Below are 22,890 nucleotides of genomic sequence, written 5' to 3'. Positions count from 1 at the left end.
AATGTCTTATTTAGAGATTGTCTAAATTTAAAGGGTAAATTGTTCATAGAGGGAAAAAGAAGGAACACTGGTGTGTTGTTGATATGATACTAAAAAACAAACACACCAACCTCTCCAAAAGGTCTTTTCCCATTGCAAACTATGGCTAGAACTGACTACACGTTTTCCTAGTTTGTTTATGCACATAATCTAAAAATTAACAAAACACAGAAAACCTTAACCTCCTTCCTCTCTTATCTCCATAGCAATTCAAAGGCAGTGAGGTGGCCATTTGTGGGTGTCCCAGCTGGGACAGTACTCAAATGCCATTAAAGCCTGGGACCAAAGACCCAGACATTCAGTTTTGTGAGTCTTTTTTACAGGAATTCTTCTCTCAGTAAATGAACTCATGCTAAGTGATTATAGACTGAAGTATAGCTCAGAAAGATAATTAATTTATAATTACAAAAAAAATGGTCAGGGCAACTGGAGTCTCTGTAAGCTCTTCCTAGAGGCAGAACAACTTTGAAGAAGACAAAGGATAGCCAGAAGAATCCTGGGGGAACTCAAAAGCAAGGCACAGGGTTGGGGGGTGGTAACTGGATGATAATAGTGGCAGGTAGTCAGATTACTATGGTCTGATCCATTCTTTTGCATCCTAAGGATTGACTTGCTAGGTAGACTATAATGCTACCTTGGGTGGCCAGGGGACCCCCTGCTCTATACAAAACTGGAGACACGTTCGTGTTCTTTAATACCAATAAGCCTAACCACTGTGATGACCAGTTTTCTCCTGTTAACATATCCTTCTTGGGTGGCTCTAATTCATTTGTTCAGGCTTCGTCTTCCACTGTTACTGTAGTATTCCTGTCAAGCCATTCTGATACTACACCCAAGACACTGAATATAGGCAATCATTGACACATAGCCACCTAACATAGGATGCTTCTATGAAAGAATGATCTAATTACTTACTTAATTAACTTTTTATTAGATTAGATTACATTAGATTTTTCTTTATTCTCTGGTGGAACTTTAAATTCAAGTTGTGGTTAGCTGGATGTCTCTCTTATGTACTTATAGCTACCCTGTGAATATTCATTTTAATGTAATCATATTAAATAACTATAGTCCCCTTTTATTAAAAAGAGAGGGAAAGAGACAGCAAGAGTTGGATTATTCAGTGATTTTATGATGACAAAACATCCAAATCGTTTTTCGAAAAAGAAACTTCTATCAATGCTAATTGACTGGCGGTGGTTTTCTAACATAATAAGATAGTCTTGTGTGAGGTTTCTGGATGTGTTTAATTATTCTATTTATGTCACTTGACAGAGAGTGAGAGAAGCCTTGATCAATTTATTTGGGTGCAGAATTCAGTTTAAAATGGATCCATTTATACACTAATATGTATACAATAAATAACTAAGGAGAACCTACTGTATAGTTCAGGGAACTCTACTCAATGCTCTGTGGTGACCTAAATGGGAAGGAAATCCAAAAAAGAGGGGATGTGTGTATACATATGGCTGATTCACTTCACTGTACAGTAGAAACTAACACAACATTGTAAAACAACTATACCTCAATAAAAAAAATAAATAAATAAAATGGGTTAATTTAAAACTTTGAACCCATAAAGGAGAGTCAGTTATTAGAATGCTAAAATGACACACCTTATGGGGTCATCTCACCAGTGTGAGGCGTAAGGTAACCAGATATTGTCAAAAGAGCATGAGCCTGGAGACAGACCGGTAGTGATCAATCTGTGTCTGTCTTGCACTCTTTATGGGAAGATTTTTAACTTCTGATTTGATTTCACAATTATAAGGCCATTTGTGTTTTGTCCCTGTTTCTGTAGTTTGGCGGATGACCAAAAAGCGGAATAAACAGAGTTTCCGCCCTCAGGGCCCCCTCTTTTCCACGCCCTACCCTCTCACAATGCACACCACTTTCCTAACCAGGTCCACCGCCTGTGGGACGCTCTCAGCACAGTGTAATAAGCCTTCAAATATCACTCTTCACAAAAGAAGACTGCCACCATTAGAAGCCAACCCCAGGCAATTTGGGTTCTGTTGGTGGGAAAGAAAAGCAATCTTTAATAAAGGCCATTAGTTTCATGTTTCAGTCAGTGGTGGAACAGGCCAGGCGGAGGTGCCATGAAACGCTGGAAAGAGCCAGAATCGGGGGAACCACGTGATTGGTGTGGTTTCAGCCTGTAGGCACAGGGATGACCCTGGACATGACCCTGGGCAAATAGTCTGGAGACTCCAGGTCGTAGGGCTCCAGCCCCACAAGCTGGTATTGTGGGGAAAAGCTTGCATCTCAAAGATGACATGAAAATAAGAGAGGATCCTGCTAACTGAACTTTGAGTAAGGAAGGGGGCATGGCTCTGCGGAGCAGGACAAGCCCCTAGTGTCAGTTAGGACCAGCACATGTTCTACATCGGCACTGCGTCTCTGTCCTGCGGACGCGAATTTGCCAGAGGGAAGATGTACCTGGTCAAATCATCCTTGCTGAGGCGCTTGCGATTCTATGAATACACTTTTTACTAATGAAGGCAAGAATGATGCTTCCACCTTGTTCTGTGTTTCATGCTACTGTCCTGTGGTTTTACATGTATGTCATGTTAGATCCATGATTTTTGGTGATTTTTCTCCATCTCTGACCATTTTCCTTTTCCTTTTTCTAGAATGATTAATCAAAAGTATTTACTCACCAAACATTCATTGAGCCCCTGCTCTATGCAGGCCTTCCTAGAGAACTGAGAAATGAAATAGTCTTTGGCATCTGTGAGATAATAGAAATATATATATGGGTCTCTGCCCACAGTTCCTGGCACAGAGCTCCTAAAACCCTTGTAATTTCCTAAGTGATAAGAACACTACTAGCATCTCTTGTTCTAATATTTAGTCGTTGACCCCGTAACTGACACAGGGCTCCTGAAACCTTTGTAAATTCCTAAGTCAAAAGAGCACCAGGAATGTCTTTTGTTCTAATGAGGTGACTCTGGGTGTGCTCCTGGATAGGGGCTGGTCACCAGAAAGACCAAGGCATGATAGAAGCTTGGAATTTTCAGTCCCACCCTCTATTCTCTTGAGCAGGGAGAAAGGCTGAAAATGGAGTAAATGATCAATTATGTGTACATGATGAAGCTTCCAAAACTGCCAATAATATGGTGGTCGGGGGCTTCTGGGTTGGTGAAGACGTGGAGGGAGAGTGGTGAACCCAGACAGGGCACTGAAGCTCCACACCGCTTCCCACATACCTGCCCTATGCATCTCTTCCATCTGGATGTTTATATGTATCCTTTATCATATCCTTTATAGTAAAGCAGTAAATGTAAGTAAGTGTTTCCCTGAGTTGTGTGAGCCGCTCTAGCAAGTTAATCGAACCCAAGATGAGGATTGTTGGACCCTCGATCTACGGCCAGTCAAGCCAGAAGCACAGGTGACAACCCGGGCCTGTGGCTGGCCTTTGAAGGGTGGAGGGGCCCAGGCTCATGGGACTGAGCCCATAACCTGTGGGATCTGCTGCTATCTCCAGACAGTAGTATATGAACTGAGTTAAACTGTAGGACACCCAGCTGGTGTCAGAGAATTGGTTGGGGGGGAAAATAGCCTCCACACAGTTGGTGACCAGACGTGTCAGAAGTGGAGTGTTCTTGGTGAAGGTAAAGAGACACACAGGAAAGAAAGACATAGTAGGGGAGAACTGGATTTTTCTCCTACTCAGGAAGGAAAAACCTGAGTTTTTCCTTTATAGCACTGAATTATTCATTCATTCAATTATAATTCCTTCAAGAGTATGAACTATGTGCAAAAAGTGTTTAAGGAGGTTAATAGCAATGGCTCTGGGTTCCCACTGTCTGGCCTCACATTCTGGCCAGCTTATTAACTTTTTGACTCTGGGAAAGTTAAGTTTTCTAAAGCTAAGTTTCTTCATCTATAAAAGTAGAAAAATAATAGTAGCTATCTCAAGGTAGTTGTGATTCTTAAATAAGATCTTACTCATGAAGCCTCTGGCCCATATATAGTTGAAACTAAATAGATGTAAACCATCCTTCATAAAGTACTAGGAAAGATTACATTCATATAATATTCTAGAAATGACGAAATGTAGTGATGGAGAACAGATCCATGATTGCCAGGGGTTAAGATTGGGCGGAGGGTGTGATTCTAAAGGAATAACATTGGGGAGTGTCTTTATGGGGATGGGACTCTTCTGAATCCTGATTGTGGTAGAGGTTGCATAAATGTATACACATGGTAAATTTTTATAGTGCAATAACACCCTCTAAAAAAGAATGCATGTAAAAACTGGAAGAAGATCTGTAGTTTAGTTAATAGTATTATACCAATGCCAGTTATGTGAGATGTTATCATTGGGGAGAGCTGGGTGAAGGGTACACAGGAACTCTCTGTATTATTTTTCAACTTCTTGTAAGTCTTAGATTATTTCAAAATAAAGAGTTAAGAAAATTATGAAGCACCAAGAGAGATGTGATGACACAACAGAGAGGGAACAGTCGGATCCTTGCCTTCATGGACCTTCCATTCGACTGGAAAGAGAAACTATTAATTACACCATCAGTTATCTAATCCTAATTACACTCAGTGTTAGAAAGGAAAAGCATAATATGCTTTGAGAGCACATGCAGGGAAAGGGGGCCTGAGTCTCGGGCAACTCAGGGGAGGCTTCTTGGAGGTTATGACATTTCTGAACCATCTCTATGGTAAGGATGAGCTGGGAGGGCTGGTAGAAGGCATTCCAGGCAAAGAGAGCAGCACATGAGGGGGACTTGGGGTGGAAGGAGCCCTCCAGCAGCTTAGAGGGGCCAGCAGGTTAGAAGGCTTGTAAGAGTCACAGCTAAATGGGCTACTGTTACAAGCAGAAACCTGTGATGGGTCAGGGAAGGAAATAATTACTCCGGATAAGAGACTGGGGTGGGGGAGGGGAGGAAACAACTGCACAATGAGAGTAACACTGATTGAGCTTGGATTTTGAAAAAAAAATTGTAATGAGTTTTAAGCTATGGTTATAAAAAGCACAAAGGAATGGGTACTTGGAGGTGTGTGGTGAGTTTGGAAAACGACACATAGTGTGGTGATTGGGTTCCTGAAAGGAGCTGGCAAGGGACTGCAAAGAGAATTTGGGGCCATATCACAAAGGGAGTTTGGATTTTATTCTGCAAGCAAGGGAGAGTCATTGGAAGCTTTAAACTGGGAAGTTCTTGAATGTTGTTATAACAAACATTTTATAACTCTGAGGCCAAGATAAAGTAGAAATAGAGTTAAGAGGACACTGAAGCCAGTGGGTCTAAACAAGAAGCGACCACAACAGTCCAGGACAGGGACAGGGACACGGTGGCCTGCAGCTGGGGTAAAGGCAGCTGGCGCTGGGAGCGGGGAGTGACAGAGGAGCCTTTGTGAAAGTCAGCTCGACAGGCAGTGGTGATCTCGGATCCAAGAGCTTCACGTATAGTCATTTATTCCCCTGAGGTTCTCATATAGGTGCAAAAACCATTAACATAACATGTCCATTGCAACGTTATTGGAAATTGTAATAATTGGAACGAATGTAGGTATTCATTAATGAGTGCTTAAGTAAATGATGGTGTGTAGCATACAGTGGGGTACTATGAAGTGCTTCAGAAAAATGGGGTATCTTTTTAAAATATTTTTAAATTAAAAAATTGCAGAAGACTAGGTATAGTATGACCTAATTTTGTAAAATACCGTATGGAATGCATTTTAACTGCGTGGAAAAAAATCTTGAAGGATATACCTGTCCTTTTGGCAATGACTCACTACTGCAGGGTGAGATTGCAACTAATTTTTGTACAATTCTTTATGGTGATTGATTTACAACAAACGTTTTCATATTTAAAAATATCTGTCTCTTGCACTTTTACATGAATGGCATGGTCTTGGATTGGGGTCCCTGTGAACAGCTCTGAGATGGAGAGTGCGTGCAGGAGGGGGCTCTTGGGAGATATACCTGTTAGGAAGTGAGGAAGACAGCACTGGGTAGAGGGAGAAGATGACCCACCCTGCAGCTGTAACGGGCATCCTGGGAGCTCTTAGAGCAGGGATGACCCTTCAGCGTTGCCTTAAATTGAGGCAAAGGCGCTGGGTCTTTGTATCCTTTCATCCGTAAGTCATTGGATTTAGACTGTCCCTGGGGTAGGGGCATGGCCTTGAGCAAAGCAGTTCCTTGCAGTTGAGGGCAATTCTAATGAGGGATGCAGCTGACAGTGGCCAGCAACTGATATTCCCAACATCTGCAGGATGGAGGCATGGACCCTGAAGAGGGAATCTGGGGTAAGTACTACAATATCCACTACAGTTAATTGATATAAGTATAAAATTTATTTTCTGACTTTGCAAAACTTGCCTAATTACCACACGTAGCTTTCATGAATACAAAGATAAAGGAGGAAAAAGGATGATCTCAGTGCAGAACAAAATCAATGAAATGAAACCTTTTTGATTAAAACAATCTTAGCAGTTAGGAATAGAAAGCAATTGATTTAACCAGATGAAGGGTGCTTCCTCTAGCCTACCCTTTCTTTGAAGGTGGGCCAGGCCCCTCAGGTTCAGGACCCAGTCCATAGATTTGCATGGGCCCAAGGCCATTGTCATTCATCTCAGTGGCCACAGTTCACAGAACACTCAGATTCTGGTGTTAGCATTTGCCTCCAGGGCAGTCCCAGTTTCTGTGTTTGCTACTGTTCTGGTTTTTTTCCTTGTTCTTTTTTGTCTGTATGGTTTTCTTGGCTCCTAGTGATTTCCCTTCCTTTCTTGTCCGCTCAGCAATACATTTGAAAGTATATTTGTCGTAATTTATTTAGCACCTAGTGTTTCACAGCAGGAAGGTTTCTCAGTGTACCTAGTCCACAGGACTGAGGAGAGCTAAACCCCCATTGTCTATACCAAAGGCAGTTTTTCCTTTCACTGCTTATAATGCGACTTTCAGTTTTATGTGGTTTTATTTTTTATACTTTATTTCTTGCCAAAATTCTACCCATTCACTTTTATCCTCTTCTCTCGCTCTATCTTCTCTTCTTTAAGTCTCAATTTTTCATCTCTGACTGCTTTTCTTTAATGGAGAATTATTTGATCATAAGTTAATTAATACATTTTCTGGTTTGTATTGTTCAGTTACCCCCCCGCCCTTTTGGTCATATTCAGCTTTATCTCGCTCTCTTTTTTGTGGTATCTCTTTTTTCGTGGTAATGTAATGAATACATTCCATGCTATTTCTTTTTTAATGATTACTCATCCTTAAATCGGTTTGTTCTTTCTGAGCCAGCTATTTGTGAAAGGCTAGAACTAGAGACAGGCTAAGGAACTGAGTGAGGGCAGCTTGAATTTCTGTCTGTTTCCCACCACCGCCCTCCCCTGGAGAATGGTTTCTTTCTGGGTCTGACTCATTTCTCTCTCTTTGACTCATATTGATCACAGCCCTGTCGTATGGTGACAGAAAGCTTGGTCTTCATCAGGTGAGCAGGAGAGGTCCATTCGGGCTGGTTACCACAGATCCTGTCTTGTTTACCTCACATGCCCACATCCTGCTTCTTGCAGAGATGCCATGCTTGCCCACTGCCTCACTGAACATCATCACCTCTGACCCCTGAACGTTTCCCCAGGGCTCCCATACATCTCAGAGCTCTGGTTCCCAGCAAGGGTCACAGAGTGTCCCTTAGAGTGTGTCACCTGTAGCAATCTCTCTGTTCTGCTCGCTAGACCAGAGAGCCCTCGGATCTTGTTTCTTACATCAGTGTCTCCCCCTGGCCGTGTTCAATTTCCCTAACACCTGGCAGCCAGTTGAGAAGAGTGATTATTGGATTAAGGATGTTCCCTGCTTCCATTGGTTTCTTTCTGTTTCTTATTCCCCTTATTCTTGGTTGATTTCAAGAAAGAGAGCCTTTAGTCTTCCATCTTGATCTAGAAATTCAGGGAAGGATTATTTTAAGATGATAGAAGACATAAACAGGTAAAAGAAGAGCTAACGGATAAAAGATCTGAGAAGGGATGAGCTAAAAGAAAAATCTTGGAAAGAAAGGCTTATCTCCTCACCGACAGGAGGACACAAAATGTGGACAACATAAAAGAGAAATCTTAGGTCAATGGGAAGAAAATTGAAGAAGTAAAAAGGTACTTGCTTCTCTGGGAGATGTGGGGTCTGACACATATAAGGAACAGCAATGCACCTTTATTCATTTATTCAGCAAATTTTTACCATAAACATGTTATATGCCAGTTAGTGGGGAAACAGCAGTAAACAAGACGGAGAAGTCCCTACTTCCTGAGACTTCACTTTCTCATAAAAGAGCCAGACAGTGAACAATTGAACAACAACAAAAAGCCTATTTTCTATCAGGGTTTCTGATAGAAAATAATGGAACAGTGGTGAGGCTTCCATGCTGTCTAAAGTAGACCTGAAGGAACAGAGAATCCAGCCATATGAAAATGAGGGAAGGACATTCCTGGCATAGAGTGGAAAATGCTGTGGTTCTGAGGCAGGAAAGCACATGATGAGTTTTAGGAACAATCAAATTGCCAATTTTAGCTTAGGGAGCAAGAAAGAATACGGTACAAGTGAAGGTTGGAAATATAGGCAGGCATCAAATCATGCGGGCTCCTGTAGGAGCTGGGCTTTTATTCTCACATAATTACTCAGTCAGAAAAGATAATTAAGGACCTAAGTGTGGATAAATATGGAGAAATTATAAATTCTACCAAAAAGATGAAAGCCATGAGAAAGGTATAACATCAACATGTGCTTTAGAAACTCTCTAAATGGAGATTCTGGTTTTTAAAGTAATTTGAGCAGAATGTACAGCATAAAAAAATATAATGTAACTCACAACCTCATCATTACAGTAGAGGAGTTCTTTGTCACACTTCTAGGAATGAGTACTAGAAAAAAATTGTACTCTGGAACAAAAGATACTATAACATTTCAGAGTGCCCTATGCTTCCCTGTGCATTTCTGAAGTTAACAGTATGACTGAGGGAAGTCAGCCAGAAGGAGAGCACCTGCGGACTCAGGATCTCCTAGATGTGCAAAGTGGGAAGACAAGGGCCATGTCAAAATGAGGCATTCACTGTCTGCATGGAGGCCATCAGAGACAAAGCCAGCTAGCATCCAGAGCACACAACTTACTCTCATGCTCTGTGCATTTGGAAAGAGAAATCACAGCTGGAAACATGTCTAAATGTTACTTCTCAGCAACAGTGTGACCTTGGAAAGAATCGATGGGAAAGCAAATCATGAAAAGGAAATCTAGAAGCAAAGGAGTAGAGCCCAAAAGAGAATTTAAATGTTTTCCAATCAGTAATTGGTAAAGTCTGAGTACTAATAGATTTGTTTCAAAAGGGAAAGCAATTCCATAAACTCATGTCATGTTGAAGCTGAAAACTTAAAGATGCATTCATTTAGTTCCTCCTTCCCTCCTTCAACAGTGGATGTTTGAGATCACGCTAAATGGCCTTCACAGACCAATCTACAGATAAGTGACTTTTTAGCCTCCTTCAGGGTAAATGTCTCTGTGACATCCTTTGCATTCTAATTGGTGTTACTCAACTCCAAGGAATTTCCCACTGATCACTAAAGCTTTTTCTTAGAAGTAAACTAAAGCTGATTAGCTTCAGCTTCTACTGGACTCCATATGAGAGACTCCTTACAAAAAGAGGACAAAGTATGAATCCAGTTTTCTTTTGTGTTTATTTCTAATCCTTCCGGGGGGTTCAAATGAGGCCTCAATAACCACTGTAACACAGGTGTTTTGTCTGGGAAGCTTGAAGAACTCGGAAGTGACTGTGCTTCTCCCACTCTCAGTTCAAGTACAGTATTCTGGTCCTGGCAGCACAGAAGCAGCAGGTGTGTGCTGGGGAACAGCTGGCTACCAGTCCTGGACAGAGAAGAAGCTTCTTCACAACAGTAGGACGTTTCAGTATCACTTAGCCTGTCCAGGAGAACCTATTTTTGTTCATATCCATGCCCTGGTGGTAGAGTTCAAACTTATTTTGGGTTTGCTGATGACCATACCATCAAGAGGATGTCAGTGCAGGAAGCCAAGGAGCTACCATCTGTGCAGCGTTTTCATCTCAAGAATTGTTTAGAAGGCTGATTACTCAGTTAGCTGTACCCCTTGATCTTCTAGTGTTACACTGAGAAAGGTGACTAACACTTTCTTGAAAGTCACTTTGCTTTTAATAACCCATATAATTCCGTCAATCTATGGTAGGGGTCAAAGGATTGGCCAAATTGCACTATTAAGTATCGACCCCACAATGCTTTATATGTGGTAGGGACACCATGAATGATCATTCCTGGTGAACAGAAAGTTGCTCTCCAGAGTGATGTGCTGGCAAACTTTAACAACCAGCTCTCTTAGGATAAACTACCTGATTTGTAGCATTTGCTGATTTCCATAGCAGAATATTAAGAACAACTTTATAAATTCAAAAATTTAGATGAAATGGAGAAAATCTATAAAAGGCAAAAATGACTAAAACTCACTCAAGAAAAAATAGAAAACCTGAAACCTCTATACCTATTAAAGAAATTGAATTCACAATTAAATCTTCTCACAAGAAAACTTATAAGTCCAGATGATGCCACTGGAGAATTATATCAAATAGGTAAGGAAGAAATAATACCAACCTTGCACAAAGTCCTTCACAAAATAGAGGAGGGAATACTTCCCACTTTATTTTTTGAGGCCAGCATTATCCTGTAACCAATATTAGAAAATGATGTTATGGGAAAAAAAAAACTAACTAGACATTGATACACTTTATGAATAAAGATGGAAAAAATTCCTTAAAATATCAGCAAGTCGAATCCAATAATATATAAAATATTATAAAATAAAAAATAAAATAAAATAATTAAATTAAAAAAAGATCATCATAATGACCAGGAATTAAAGGTTGGTGTAACATTAAAAATCAATTGCTATCATTCATCATATTAACAGAATAAAGGAGAAAAAAATATATGGTCACCTGAAGATATGCAGCAAAGCTATCTGAAAAAATTCAGCACTCATTCATTACATACATAAATTAAGAATAGGAGAGATTTTCCTCAACTTGATAAAAGACACCTAAGAAAAACCTGCAATTAATATTAAACTGAAATGTTGAGAAACTGAACACTTTCCCTAAGTAGGGAAGAAGACAAAGATGCTCACTCTTCATCACTTCTGGTCAACATTGTTCAATAAGAAAAGAAAAAGAACTAAAAGGCATACAAATTGTAAAGAAAGAAGAAAAACTGTCTTCATTTGTAGATCGTGTACATATAAAAACCAAAATAATTTATAACATAACCACTCAAATGACTAAGTGAATTTAGCAAAGATACAGGATACCATGTCAATATACAAAAAATCATTTGTGTTTTTATATGCTAGCAAACAAAGAATGTAAAAAAAAATTTAATGCTATCTACAATAGCAGAAAAAACATAAAATGCTTAGTGGTAGACTTAAAATATGTGTAAGAGCTGTCACTGAAGACTACGAACATTGAGAAATTAAAGGTCTTAATAAATGGAGACATAAATTATGTTCATTGGTTAGAAGGCTCAATATTGTTAAGATATCTTTTCTCCTCATATTGAATATATTGATTCAGTACAGTCATAATCAGAATTCTAGGGGGATGTCTTTGTAGAAATTCACAAGCTGAGATTCTAAAATTTAAATGAAAATGCCAAGGACTTAAAATAGCCAAAACAATATTGGAAAAGAAGAGTAGAAGCATATGGTAAGCAGGAATCTAAGACGGCCCAAAGATTCTGCCCCCTGCTACACGGGCCTGTATAATCCCCTCCCCTTGAGTATGGGAGGGGACTTGTGACTGTGATGGGATGTCGCTGTCATGATTAAATTACATTATGTGGCAAAGGTAAAGGGATTCTACTGATGGCTCCATCCAGGATTGAAATGGTTTCATGCCTGTGTATGGACACCCAGGCCACATGTAAAACTTTGGTTCTCATCCTACAGGAGTAAATACCCCTTAACCATCTCTCTGGTCAAGGGATACAAACAATTATTGCACAGTCAGTCTTCCAGGGTCAGACCCGAGAAGGAGACCCACACAGGCCCTGAGGCATACTTGTGTCTACTTAGGCAGGAAATTCCAGGGTCATGGTTTCCCAGGATGTGGTTTAGAAGGGGAGGGGGTGCAGGCTCTGGGTAGACCAGCCACTTGGACCTGGGATTGCCTCACTCCATGGCGAGGGAGGAGGCTCCAGGTGGCTGGAGCAGAGCCTTCCAAAGCAGGACATCTCAAACGTTTACGTGCATAGGAATGACCTCAGGATCTTATTAAAATACAGGATCAGAACATGTCAGGCTGGGACCTGCATTCTGCACATCTAACAAGCTCTCAGGTGGCGTGGGTGCCGCTGATTCATGGGACCACACTTTGCGTAACAAGAGTGTAAAGCATGGAGCCCACCCAGGTCTGAGGGCAGGGAACACTGATATTCAATACACATGAAGTTAGTAGTGGAATGAACAAACCCAAATTGTGGATAATTCAAAAATTATTTGTTGTACTTGGAAAGATCCTGATGATAGTTAACCTTAAGCTAATAATAGATGTTTTTTTCTTTTTTCCTCTTGTGCATTTATCCACTGAGTGAAAATAGTTGCCCCAAAAGCAGGATAAATAACTGGGGACCCTAATCTGGTATTAAAACTACGTGTGTTATCTACAGTTGCCTATTGTAATTATCATTCAATGTGTTTTATGAATCAGTAAATGTTCATAACATCCTGGGTTTTAAGGGTGAATTTTTTTGGGGGGCTAAGACTATCCGTGTGATAACTGACGTGTTTCTAAAAGAACTTTGGAATCCTTCTGATTACTAGCCTTGAGCTATAAACACCAGGAGTTTTATAAAAAGTGGCAATAAAATATATATTATTAATAAAATGACAGGGCATGGATGACTTACAAGAAATGAGATAAAATTGTTTCTGTTTAACATTGATGCCACGTTTTATCATTCCGTAGTATTTATTATTTTGACACATAACTCTGAAGAGACTATGAGACCTCCCTCTGGGATGGTTCATTCCCTTTTCTATGCTACATTTATAGACTATTTACAAAAGCATTCATTTTTTTAAAAAAAAATTCTATGGTGAAGGTTAAGGCCTTGGGCCATTCATTTCTTTATTTTATCTGAGCTGCTTCTCTCGCCATTAGTTTGAGGAAAGATAAGATAATAAATTGAGTACTTTCCTTGCTTTTGTTGATGTTGCTGATGGGTCAAAATAAACCTCTGGAATCCAGATGAATTTATGAGTTATTCATAAATTAGGAATCTTCCTTAACTCTTCGTACACTCTGCTTCTCAGTGTCGCTAAAGCCCCCGCTTAGGCTATATAAATTAATACATTTGCTGGAATTGTGACTTTGGGACATTTTATAGCAGTGATTTCAATGCTGTGAGTGGTGAAATAGAAACTTGAGAATGTGAAGATTAATTTAAACCACATGATGGGTTCAAGGAAAATACACTACAGCTTCTTGAATGTGTTCTAATGCTGTACAGTGGGGAATGGGATCCAAAAAACCACCAATGAACTTTTAAACCCTCTTGAGAGGAATCAAACCAACACACTTAGCCCTGGAAGGGAGCTGTTCCAGATGACAGAGAGACCATCTCTCTCTCCCTCACAAACAGAACCCTTCGCCTGAGAGAACACAGTTGGGAGATCAAGGAAAGAGGAAGGACCCCAACAGTTACCACTAATGGGTTGAAGTTAGAACAATCTTTGCAGTTATTAGCTGGCTTACTGATTTGTCTTTCATTATAAATTATAGTTTTGTTGGGTTCTTTGAACAATAGATAACCAACAAATTGTATGCTGTGGACAGTTGGTGCCTTTGAAATAAAGGATCTCTTTTTCCCTTCCAGTTCGTTGTAGCGGTGTTCTGGATCATTTATGCCTATGACAGAGAGATGATTTACCCGAAGTTGCTTGATAATTTTATCCCAGGGTGGCTGAATCATGGAATGGTAAGTGGACTAAAACAAATGATTTCCTTTTATTTAAAAAAAAAAAATCTACTAAAGAGCTGTTTTCTAATTTAGGCTGTCCACAGAATCTACCTAAATAGCTGTGAATTGAAAATTATAATGAGAGAGTACAGTTAGAGAAGAAAACTGAACGTAAATAAAAAAGGTCTTCTCATGAAATTGAGTCACTATTAAAACTACGTAGTAGATGAATCCATAGTTTATAAGAGGTGTCAGTGGTGTTAGGTATAATGCAATTGGCTCACTCCAGGATCGATTTAATTTCTGTGCCATTCAAAGGTTTGTCCCCTGTTGGAGACTAAGGATTGATTCCCACCTGCACCACTATGGACACCCCATGCCTCCTCCACTTCACATCAATGAGATTGTGTTGGAAGTAACCAGTGTACTTGGAGAATTTCCCCTGGAGGGGAGGCAGGGCTGTTACTTTCCGTGGGAGAGTTGCTACAGACGTTGGAGGTGTCCTCAGCGGTGGTTGTCCACCTTGTCAGGGTCTGCCCATCCCAGGGTATTTGCCTGCAGCTGCGAGGTCTTTTCCTTCTTCTCAGTCTAATCCTTTCAGATGCTTTAGCACTGATGTTACCTTCACAAGTTTCAAATCAAATACTTTGGCTGGTTTGCACATTGCTTGACAAGATTTGAGGGTATATTTTCTGCAGACAAATTTTGTGTCGTCTTCCCTTTCCATCTCTGGGATTGAGCACTGTTTTGTTATTAACTAAGAAGCCTGCATTTTTTGGTTACAGCAATTTTTAGAATGTGTCCCTGGGTGCTCCTAGTGAAAAGGGCAACCCATGACAGAAATTATAGGGGAATGGAGAACTGGAAATCACGCATCTGAGGTCCAAAGTGTTTCCCTTCTGCCCCCAATTTTGGTATATTTTAAGAAAATGCTGTGTAGTAACAAACAAACATTATTGTACTGAGGGGCATTGACCAAACCTTTTGTAAGCCAACCCCTCAAAAGTAGCACATCTCAGAGAACTGGAATTTTCCTTGAGTCCAATTAGAGCCACACTGTAGAATGATTAACATGGCACCTCAGGTCTAGTTACAAACAAATCAGTTGGGTCTTGTCAATTAAATTTAACCAGGAGCCTGACATGGTTACTCTGCCTCTCTCCAACTTTTTGCTTTTCTTGAATGTGGAAATGCTTTCATAACTCCCAAGTCTTTGCAATCCTCTGCCCCCGATGCCCTTCCCATTCTTCACTGGGAAACTCTTGCTTATCCTGCCAGCTTGTATACTGTCTTCTTCATGGAACCTTTCCCCACTTTTACAAGCCAAGTTTGCTCCGCTGTTAGCTGTGCTGGCCCCGCACTTCTGTATCTCCATGGTACATGTCCGCAAAAATGTTATACAGCTAGTGCAAAATGGCAGCCTTCGAATCCTGCGTCTCTGCCCAGCCACCTGGCATACAGGAAGACCAGTACATAATCATTAGATTGATGACTAATGCAGTACAGCCAGTCCCCATAATTCTTTGCCAGTCAATACTAATAACTACTATTTTTTGATAACCTACTATGTGCCAGGCTATATAATTTAATTTTCTTAGTGGTTCTATGAACAAGAAATTATTATCCCTTTTACAGATGAAGAAACTGAGGCTTAGAAAGTTTCTGACACCAGAAGGGCCTTAGCTGAGAACAAATGATTGCATCATGTGCTATAGAAGTAGAGTCCTGGGCAATCTGGCCTGTTGTCTACATCCCTAAACTGTACAGTGTTACCTTCTGGCCAGAGAATAAATCACAATCTTTGCAGATACTGGCACTGTCTAATGTTGCGAATGAATGGTTTATTAAGTTTGTATGAAGTTATTAGAACTTCAGCTGGACTCTCCTAATTTTCCCTTGATTCACTTTGATGGGTTAAAATTCTCACTCTTGGAGAAAAACACTACTTAGAAATGCAAGGAGGATTTGAGTGACAGAAATATTTAGGAAAGGGAAAAGATAAATTAACGAACATGTCAAGTCCTCTCAGATAATATGAGCTCAGTAGATTTCTTTCCCAATGAATTTTGTCTTAGAAAAGCTGAATGACCATTTCTTGGCTTTTTTTCATGTTCCAATTCATGGTTCCAGAATTACTAACAAAGATGTTGGATTTGATGGCTGAGGAATATTTTGCAATATTAAACAATTTACATTACTCTAAATATGTATATATGAAACTTTAAATACATCATGCATAAAACATGGTGCTAATGCTTTGGATTGGCAATTAAAATATGAACATTAAATGCTGGAATCATGAATAATTTAATCTTTATAAAAATGTGTAATATGATTTATGAAACATCAAAAAATTAAATGAGCATTTTCAGCTTTTTTAAAATTGTATTTAATTAATTATAGTTTGTATTTGCCTTTAATTTTAATAACTACTTTTGAATATCTAACTTTAAAGTATGAAAATAATTCATTAAAATTTTTACATGTATTTAATGTTCATGTTTTGATGAAAACATTCAAGTTGTATACACTTTAATTATAATTACATTTTATTTTTAATTGCTATTTTAGATTAATACTGTTAGTAGAGCTCCAGTTTTGTAAGAATTTCCATTATAAAAACATATTTAGTGAATTTGCTGAAATGAAGGTGAGAAAATAAAATTTGGGGATATTTATATTATACTAAATATTTATATTTGTAATTTATAAATTTTACTACTCATCCAATCATATTATTTTATTTTATTTTACGAAAATATATCTAAGAATGTAGGAGGATAGAACATATTTTATTTAATACTGCCTAGTTTAATTTGTAACCGTCAAATATTTCTGCAAATGGTTTACGGCTCTCTAGGCCTGTTCACTATTATTACCTGCTTAGATCTTTATAACTACAAGAATTCCAAGAGAGAACGTACTCTGTTCTTACATATAGAATCATATTCATTGTTTGAAGAATCTCAACATAATTTCTAGGGATCCAGAGCCCCGAACCACAGAACTGAGATGCAGTGTATAAGTCTATCAATCATGACACCATTTCAGGAGAATCATCAAGTCAGTCTTGAATTTGCAGCATTCAAACAGGCATAAGAGAAAACTTACAGGGTCTGAAATCCACAGGGGTTTCAATTTTGATTTACACTAAAGTTGCCAAAAGTTAGACATGATTATAACTAAAGGAAAATATTCTACCTCTTTCTTTCCATTGTCTTCCTCTTTTCTCTCAGCAAGCAATCCTAGAATTTATTTGCAGAAGAGAAGAGGAAATGGGTGAATAGCAGGGTAATACACCCTTGCTGTGTAAACACTAGGTTATCTCCAGGCTCCATTAAAATAGCACACACACACACCCCCTCCACACAAAGAATTTTAATTTATTACAACTAAAAATACAAACATATAAAGTATAGCATATTTATTTATTTATTTATTTATTTGATTTTGGCTGCATTGGGCCTTCACTGCTGTCCATGGGCTTTCTCTAGTTGCGGCGAGCGGGGGCTACTCTTCGTTGCGGTGCACGGGCTTCTCACTGTGGTGGCTTCTCTTGTTGCAGAGCACAGGCTCTAGGCGCAAGAGCTTCAGCAATTGTGGCACGCGGGCTCAGTAGCTGTGGCTCGTGGGCTCTAAAGTGCAGGCTCAGTAGTTGTGGTGTACAGGTTTAGTTGCTCCGTGGCATGTGGGATCTTCCCAGACCAGGGCTCGAACCCATGTCCCCTGCATTGGCAGGTGGATTCTTAACCACTGCACCACCAGGGAAGCCCCAGTATAGCACATTTAAATGGAGTCAGTTCAATATTCAAAATCAAAAATTGTTCTGTCCTTGCAACCCTATTTATCTTTGTATTCCCAGCAATTCAAACAGCATACATGCCCATTAGGCATTCACTAAGTGTTGATAATGTAAAGGATGTTTGTGTATTTGCTTTTGAAACTTAGAAGAATGTCAAGTTTACGTTTATTTCTTTCTATCACCTTTTATTCTCAGTCCACTGATAATCAGACAAAAGGAAAACAGAAGTGATATCAGCAAATGAATCGGAGTTTCCAAAATGTAATGAGAGTGGTCACAGATAGTTGTGGTAGGATTCCGCATGGCTGCCACATATGGGGGCTGAGCTTTGGTTTAATTCAATCTAGCAAACATTTTTTGAAAACCCACCACATGCAAAGCACCCTGCTAGGCACTGTGTAGTTAGGGGATGAGAAAAACACATGCAGTTTTAAAGGATGGGAAGGGCATGTTTGAAGTGGATAAAGGTAAGTAAGAAAACAGTTTCCCAGACCAACAGAGTACCCCCAACAGACTGTGTTCACTCTGGCAAGGAGAAGCACTGTTGTTACGCTGGCTTGTTTCTTAGTTGCAAGAGTAGAACTGTGAACATTTCTCTTCTGCTGATTATAATTTTAAAGCATTGTCAATGGAGTAAATACACTTTAAAAGCAATAAGTAAATAAATATTTAAACTCTAGAAAGATGGCAGACTCTCAGTGATGCTATAACAGGAAAAAACCAACAAGACAGTATCAGCTTATTGAAGACCTAATTAATGTTTATAAAGTGCTTTTGAGAATGCCAAGCACTGCAGAAGGTTAGGATATTATTATTATTCCACAGATCTTTAAGCAGACATGACCTAGATGTTCTTATAATCACAACAGGAGTTATCCATTCCCCATATAATTTATCAGGAGACAAAAACATAAGTCCCACCTCTCATCATGCTTGATTTGTCAGTTGTTCTTGTTATATGTAACTGATCCTCAAGAGAACCTTAATTTAGGCAAATGTTTATTCTGTTCAATATTATTTTGACATTTGGTAATTACTAAAGTTTTTGTACATCTGTCTTTCCCAGAAAAGAAGGCATTAAATACTGCTTGGATGATCATTGGTTTTGCAGGAACTCAAATTTGACACTATTCTTTTGGTAAATAATACAGCTTATAGAAATTTTCCTTTTCTGGGATAAAAAGATTATGCATTTCATGACCTGTGGAGTCTGCCACCCTGATATTGGATATTTCATAGAATAAGTTGTTGGTTGAAAGAAGACCTTCTTTTTCATATGAAAAAACTACCTTTCTCAATTTTCACAATATATTCTAAAGTAACTAGAAGATATCTGAAAATTTTCAAAAATAAAAGTAAGACTGGAACAGAGGTCAGAAATTTCTTGGGAACGTCTTGCTAAGGCTCCCAATGGACCTTCCAAAGAAAACAAATAAGACCCCAAAGAACAAGAAGGAGAGCTACATCCACAGTGAGGCAGATACTTTCAGAATTATTGAATACTGTTCTCGTCTGTAAACTTTTTTCGTGTCAAATTTTACTGATTTTAGCTTCTTCCATTGTGAATTTTCATTTGTGATCATTAGTTCTACCAAGCCCAGTTCTCCTGTGTTAGATATTGCCCTTCTAAAGTTTGACATGAAGATTCGATTATTCTGTCTCTTTTAAATCAGTAATGGATTTTAAGGTATTTTATTTTAGCTTTTGTCGATTCTCTTTCTTATTTATTATTTCAACTGGAAATATTGTAAATTGAGAAAATGTATTCTTTTAAATGATGTTTGAGAAACCTTTGAACAAGTTTGTGAGGCAGAGACGAAGAGGGTTTTCTGGTTCCACATATGAGGAGCTTGGAAGTTGCAACTCCGTCATAACAGGTAAAAAGCTCAACAGATTGAAAACATCAACAACGCTTCTTGGATCCATATGAGAAGGGAGAACATAGAGCAAACCACTGCCCCAAGGTTAGAGAGACAGACAAGCAAATACAGAGAATAACAACTAAACTGGAGCAGAGTCTCCTGAGCAGAAACACTGCGGGAACCAGCACCCGGGGAGGGAAACCTGAATGGTAATTGATGGATTACTGGAGGCTCAGAGAGGACAACCTGAGAGTGAAAAAGTCCAGGGTGGCCCAGGCATAGAGAGGTTCCCACAATATTGTGAGATTTACCTGCAGGAGCTCAACCAGATTCCCAGAATAAATTTCAGAGAAACATCCCTTCATGCTTCCAGCAGAGGGAAGAGAAAGGAACCATTGTGAAATACATCAGAACACTCAGCTCTTAGCAAAGCCTGACCTTAATGGAAACTAGTTAACCAGAGTCTAACCTGCTGAGGTATCATCAGAGCCTAACTGACCTGGGAGGAGGGACATACCCAACTCCAGCGGGCTCTAGCCTTCCTGTCCTACCTGAGGGGGAAAAAAAAACCCAAGAAACACTTGGGAAGTTCATAGTCCAGAGGCACAGTCTCACTAAAAGACTGAGTCCTAATCATAGGACTGTAGAACACTTTTCCTCCTCTGACACCTCACCACTATATTACTAAAGGCCTTTTACAGTAGTTCCTTTTACTCAGTACATCATGTCCGGCTGTCAAAAAAAAAAACATCACAAGGCATACCAAAGACAACAAACACAATTAGAAGAGACAGAGCAAGCATCAGAACCAGACATGGCAGGGATGTTGGAATTATCAGACTGGGAATTTAGAACAACTATGATTAATATGCTAAGGGATAAAGTAGGCATCATGCAAGAACAGATGGGCAATGTAAGCGGAGAGATGAAAATCCTAGGAAAGAACCAGAAAGAAATGCTAGCAATAAAAAACACTGTAACAGAAATAGAGAATGCCTTTGGTGGGCTTATTAGTAGACTAGAAACAGCTGAGGAAAGACTCTCTGAGCTAGAAAATATATCAATAGAATCCTCAAAACCCGAAAGGCAAAAAGAACAAAGACTGAAAAAGCAGAACAGACATCCAAGAACTATGGGATAACTACTGAAGGTGTAACAGATGCATGATGGGATTACCAGAAGGAGAAGAAGGAGAAAGAAACAGAAGAAATATGACTGAGAATTTCCCTCAAATTAATTTTAGACCTTAAACCACAAATCCAGGAAGCTCAGCGGACACCAAACAGGATAAATGCAAAATAAAACAAAACAAACAAACAAAAAACCCTATGCCTAGGCGTATCACTTTTAAACTACAGAAAATCAAAGGTAAAGAAAAAGTCCTGAAAGAAGCAAGAAAGAAGAGGAGGAGATAGAGAGGCTAGGATGGGGAAGGGGAAAAGATAGAGAGAAGAGAAAAGGAAAGGAGGGAACATCATGGATGAGAAGAGAAATGGCCACGAAAAGGAGGGAGATCGAATAGGAGATGAGAAAGAGGAAGATGGGGGGAAAGGGAGTTAAAAATGTCCTAGGGTAAAGAAGGCACAATGTCACGGCCAAACCACACAGTTTTAAATACCATATCTCCTTCATAGCTTCTCGAGCTTTGGGGATTAATTTTTCTCTCTTCAGTACCTGGCATAGTCCTTGGCATAGTATAGGTACTCAATAATCATTTGATGAATCAATAGATGTTAGTAGATTGAGCTGGCCTCCTTTCTGTTCCTTGAACACACCAAGCACTCGGCTTGTCTTGGAATGCTCTCCACCAGAGATCTGCCTAACTCACTTCTTCAACCCCCCTCAAATCCTTGCTCAATGGCACTTTCTCAGTAAGGCTTATGCTGAGTAGCCTATTCGGCACTGAAGCCACCCCGTCCCCCCAGAATCCCCTTACCTTGCTCCTTATCCCCCTCATGGCACTTACTGTCTTTGACGTATTATATGCTTTCATTTATATGTTGTATTTAGAGCTTATTGTCCATCTCCTTCTTCTAGAATTTAATTTCCATAAAGGCAGGGATCTTTGTTCTAGTGACTGATTTATCCCTAGCACCTGGAACCGTACCTAATTCATTGCATGAATGAATCGACTTTATCAGTAGTCTATGTCCACATTTTCTCTTGCTCTCTTTTATCCCACTCTTTCTCGTTTCCCCTCCATAATTGTTGACAGAGAATGCCACCCCAAACCATTCACTTTTTTCCTAACTTGTATTTTACTTCATTTTTCAAATTCAGCTGCACTGCAGCCAAATCTTGCATGCATGGCCTGCTGTCCCCCCAGAGGGGCTTATTGGTTGTACGTATATTGTTTCTCTTACCTGAAAAGGCCAGAATTGATGTCTGAAGAACACACCATGGGTCCTTGGAACATCTAAGAGCTACAGGCCAGATAAGTAGTAGCCTGGATCAAATGTATTGAAAAGCTCTTCCATATATTGATTGTTTTATTTGGGTATTAGTTATTTTTTCTCTAGCGTAATAGCCAGATGCCTTTTTAAAGTAACTTCCTGCCATCACAAATTCCTTTGTAGAACTGATTTTCCATGCAAGGGTAGAATTCAAGGCTAATATTACTTGGCTTACACTCTGCCCTTTTTCTTGCTACATTTAATAGATGAGCAGGCCCAGCAGTACTGTGAGTTCATCAAAAGGTCTATAAATTATATTCAGATATTTTGGGGTCAGCAAAACCCAAAGAGTGGTTTACTCAAGTTTTTTTACCCCTAATCCTTAAATCCATAGATATTTCAAAGTAAACTTCATTCATATGTTTCCCATTCATCTGCCCTTAGCTCTTCATAGTTGGGGGACGGGTGGGGACAGGCAGGCAGGTGTTGTCCTGGGAACTGGCTTCCTTCTTCACTACCACAGACAGATCATTCATTAGCCACAGACTTAACTCCTTGGCAGAAGTCCATCCCTATATCCTTTCCAGTTCCCTTTTAATTGAAGTTCCAACCTCAGCAAGCATCAGTGATGGCTGCCAAAGAAAGTGAAGTGGGAAAAAAGCTGCATTTTCTGTCACAGAGGCACAGAATGCCAGAATCTTGGACTTGGGAAGTGACTCCAAAGATCATCTGGTCCATACACCATGTGATACTTAAATCACTTGAACAATATACTGGCAAATTCAGTCTCTGCTTGAGCATCCCTGATGATGGAGC

At 39.5% G+C, this 22,890-nt stretch overlaps 1 protein-coding gene across 1 annotated transcript in view; it reads left to right on the top strand.

The window, feature by feature from the left end:
• AIG1 (androgen induced 1) overlaps positions 1 to 22,890 on the top strand; it is a 227,381-nt gene that overhangs the window by 74,069 nt on the left and 130,422 nt on the right. The window contains 1 exon segment of the mRNA XM_059941082.1: positions 13,934 to 14,035. Within this exon segment, the coding sequence (XP_059797065.1) occupies positions 13,934 to 14,035 (102 nt within the window).

Source organism: Balaenoptera ricei, chromosome 12, assembly GCF_028023285.1.
Source record: "Balaenoptera ricei isolate mBalRic1 chromosome 12, mBalRic1.hap2, whole genome shotgun sequence".
NCBI classification, from domain to species: Eukaryota; Metazoa; Chordata; class Mammalia; order Artiodactyla; family Balaenopteridae; genus Balaenoptera; species Balaenoptera ricei.
The sequence above is the reverse complement of the archived record's forward strand: the minus strand, read 5'-3'. Positions and strand labels throughout refer to the sequence as shown.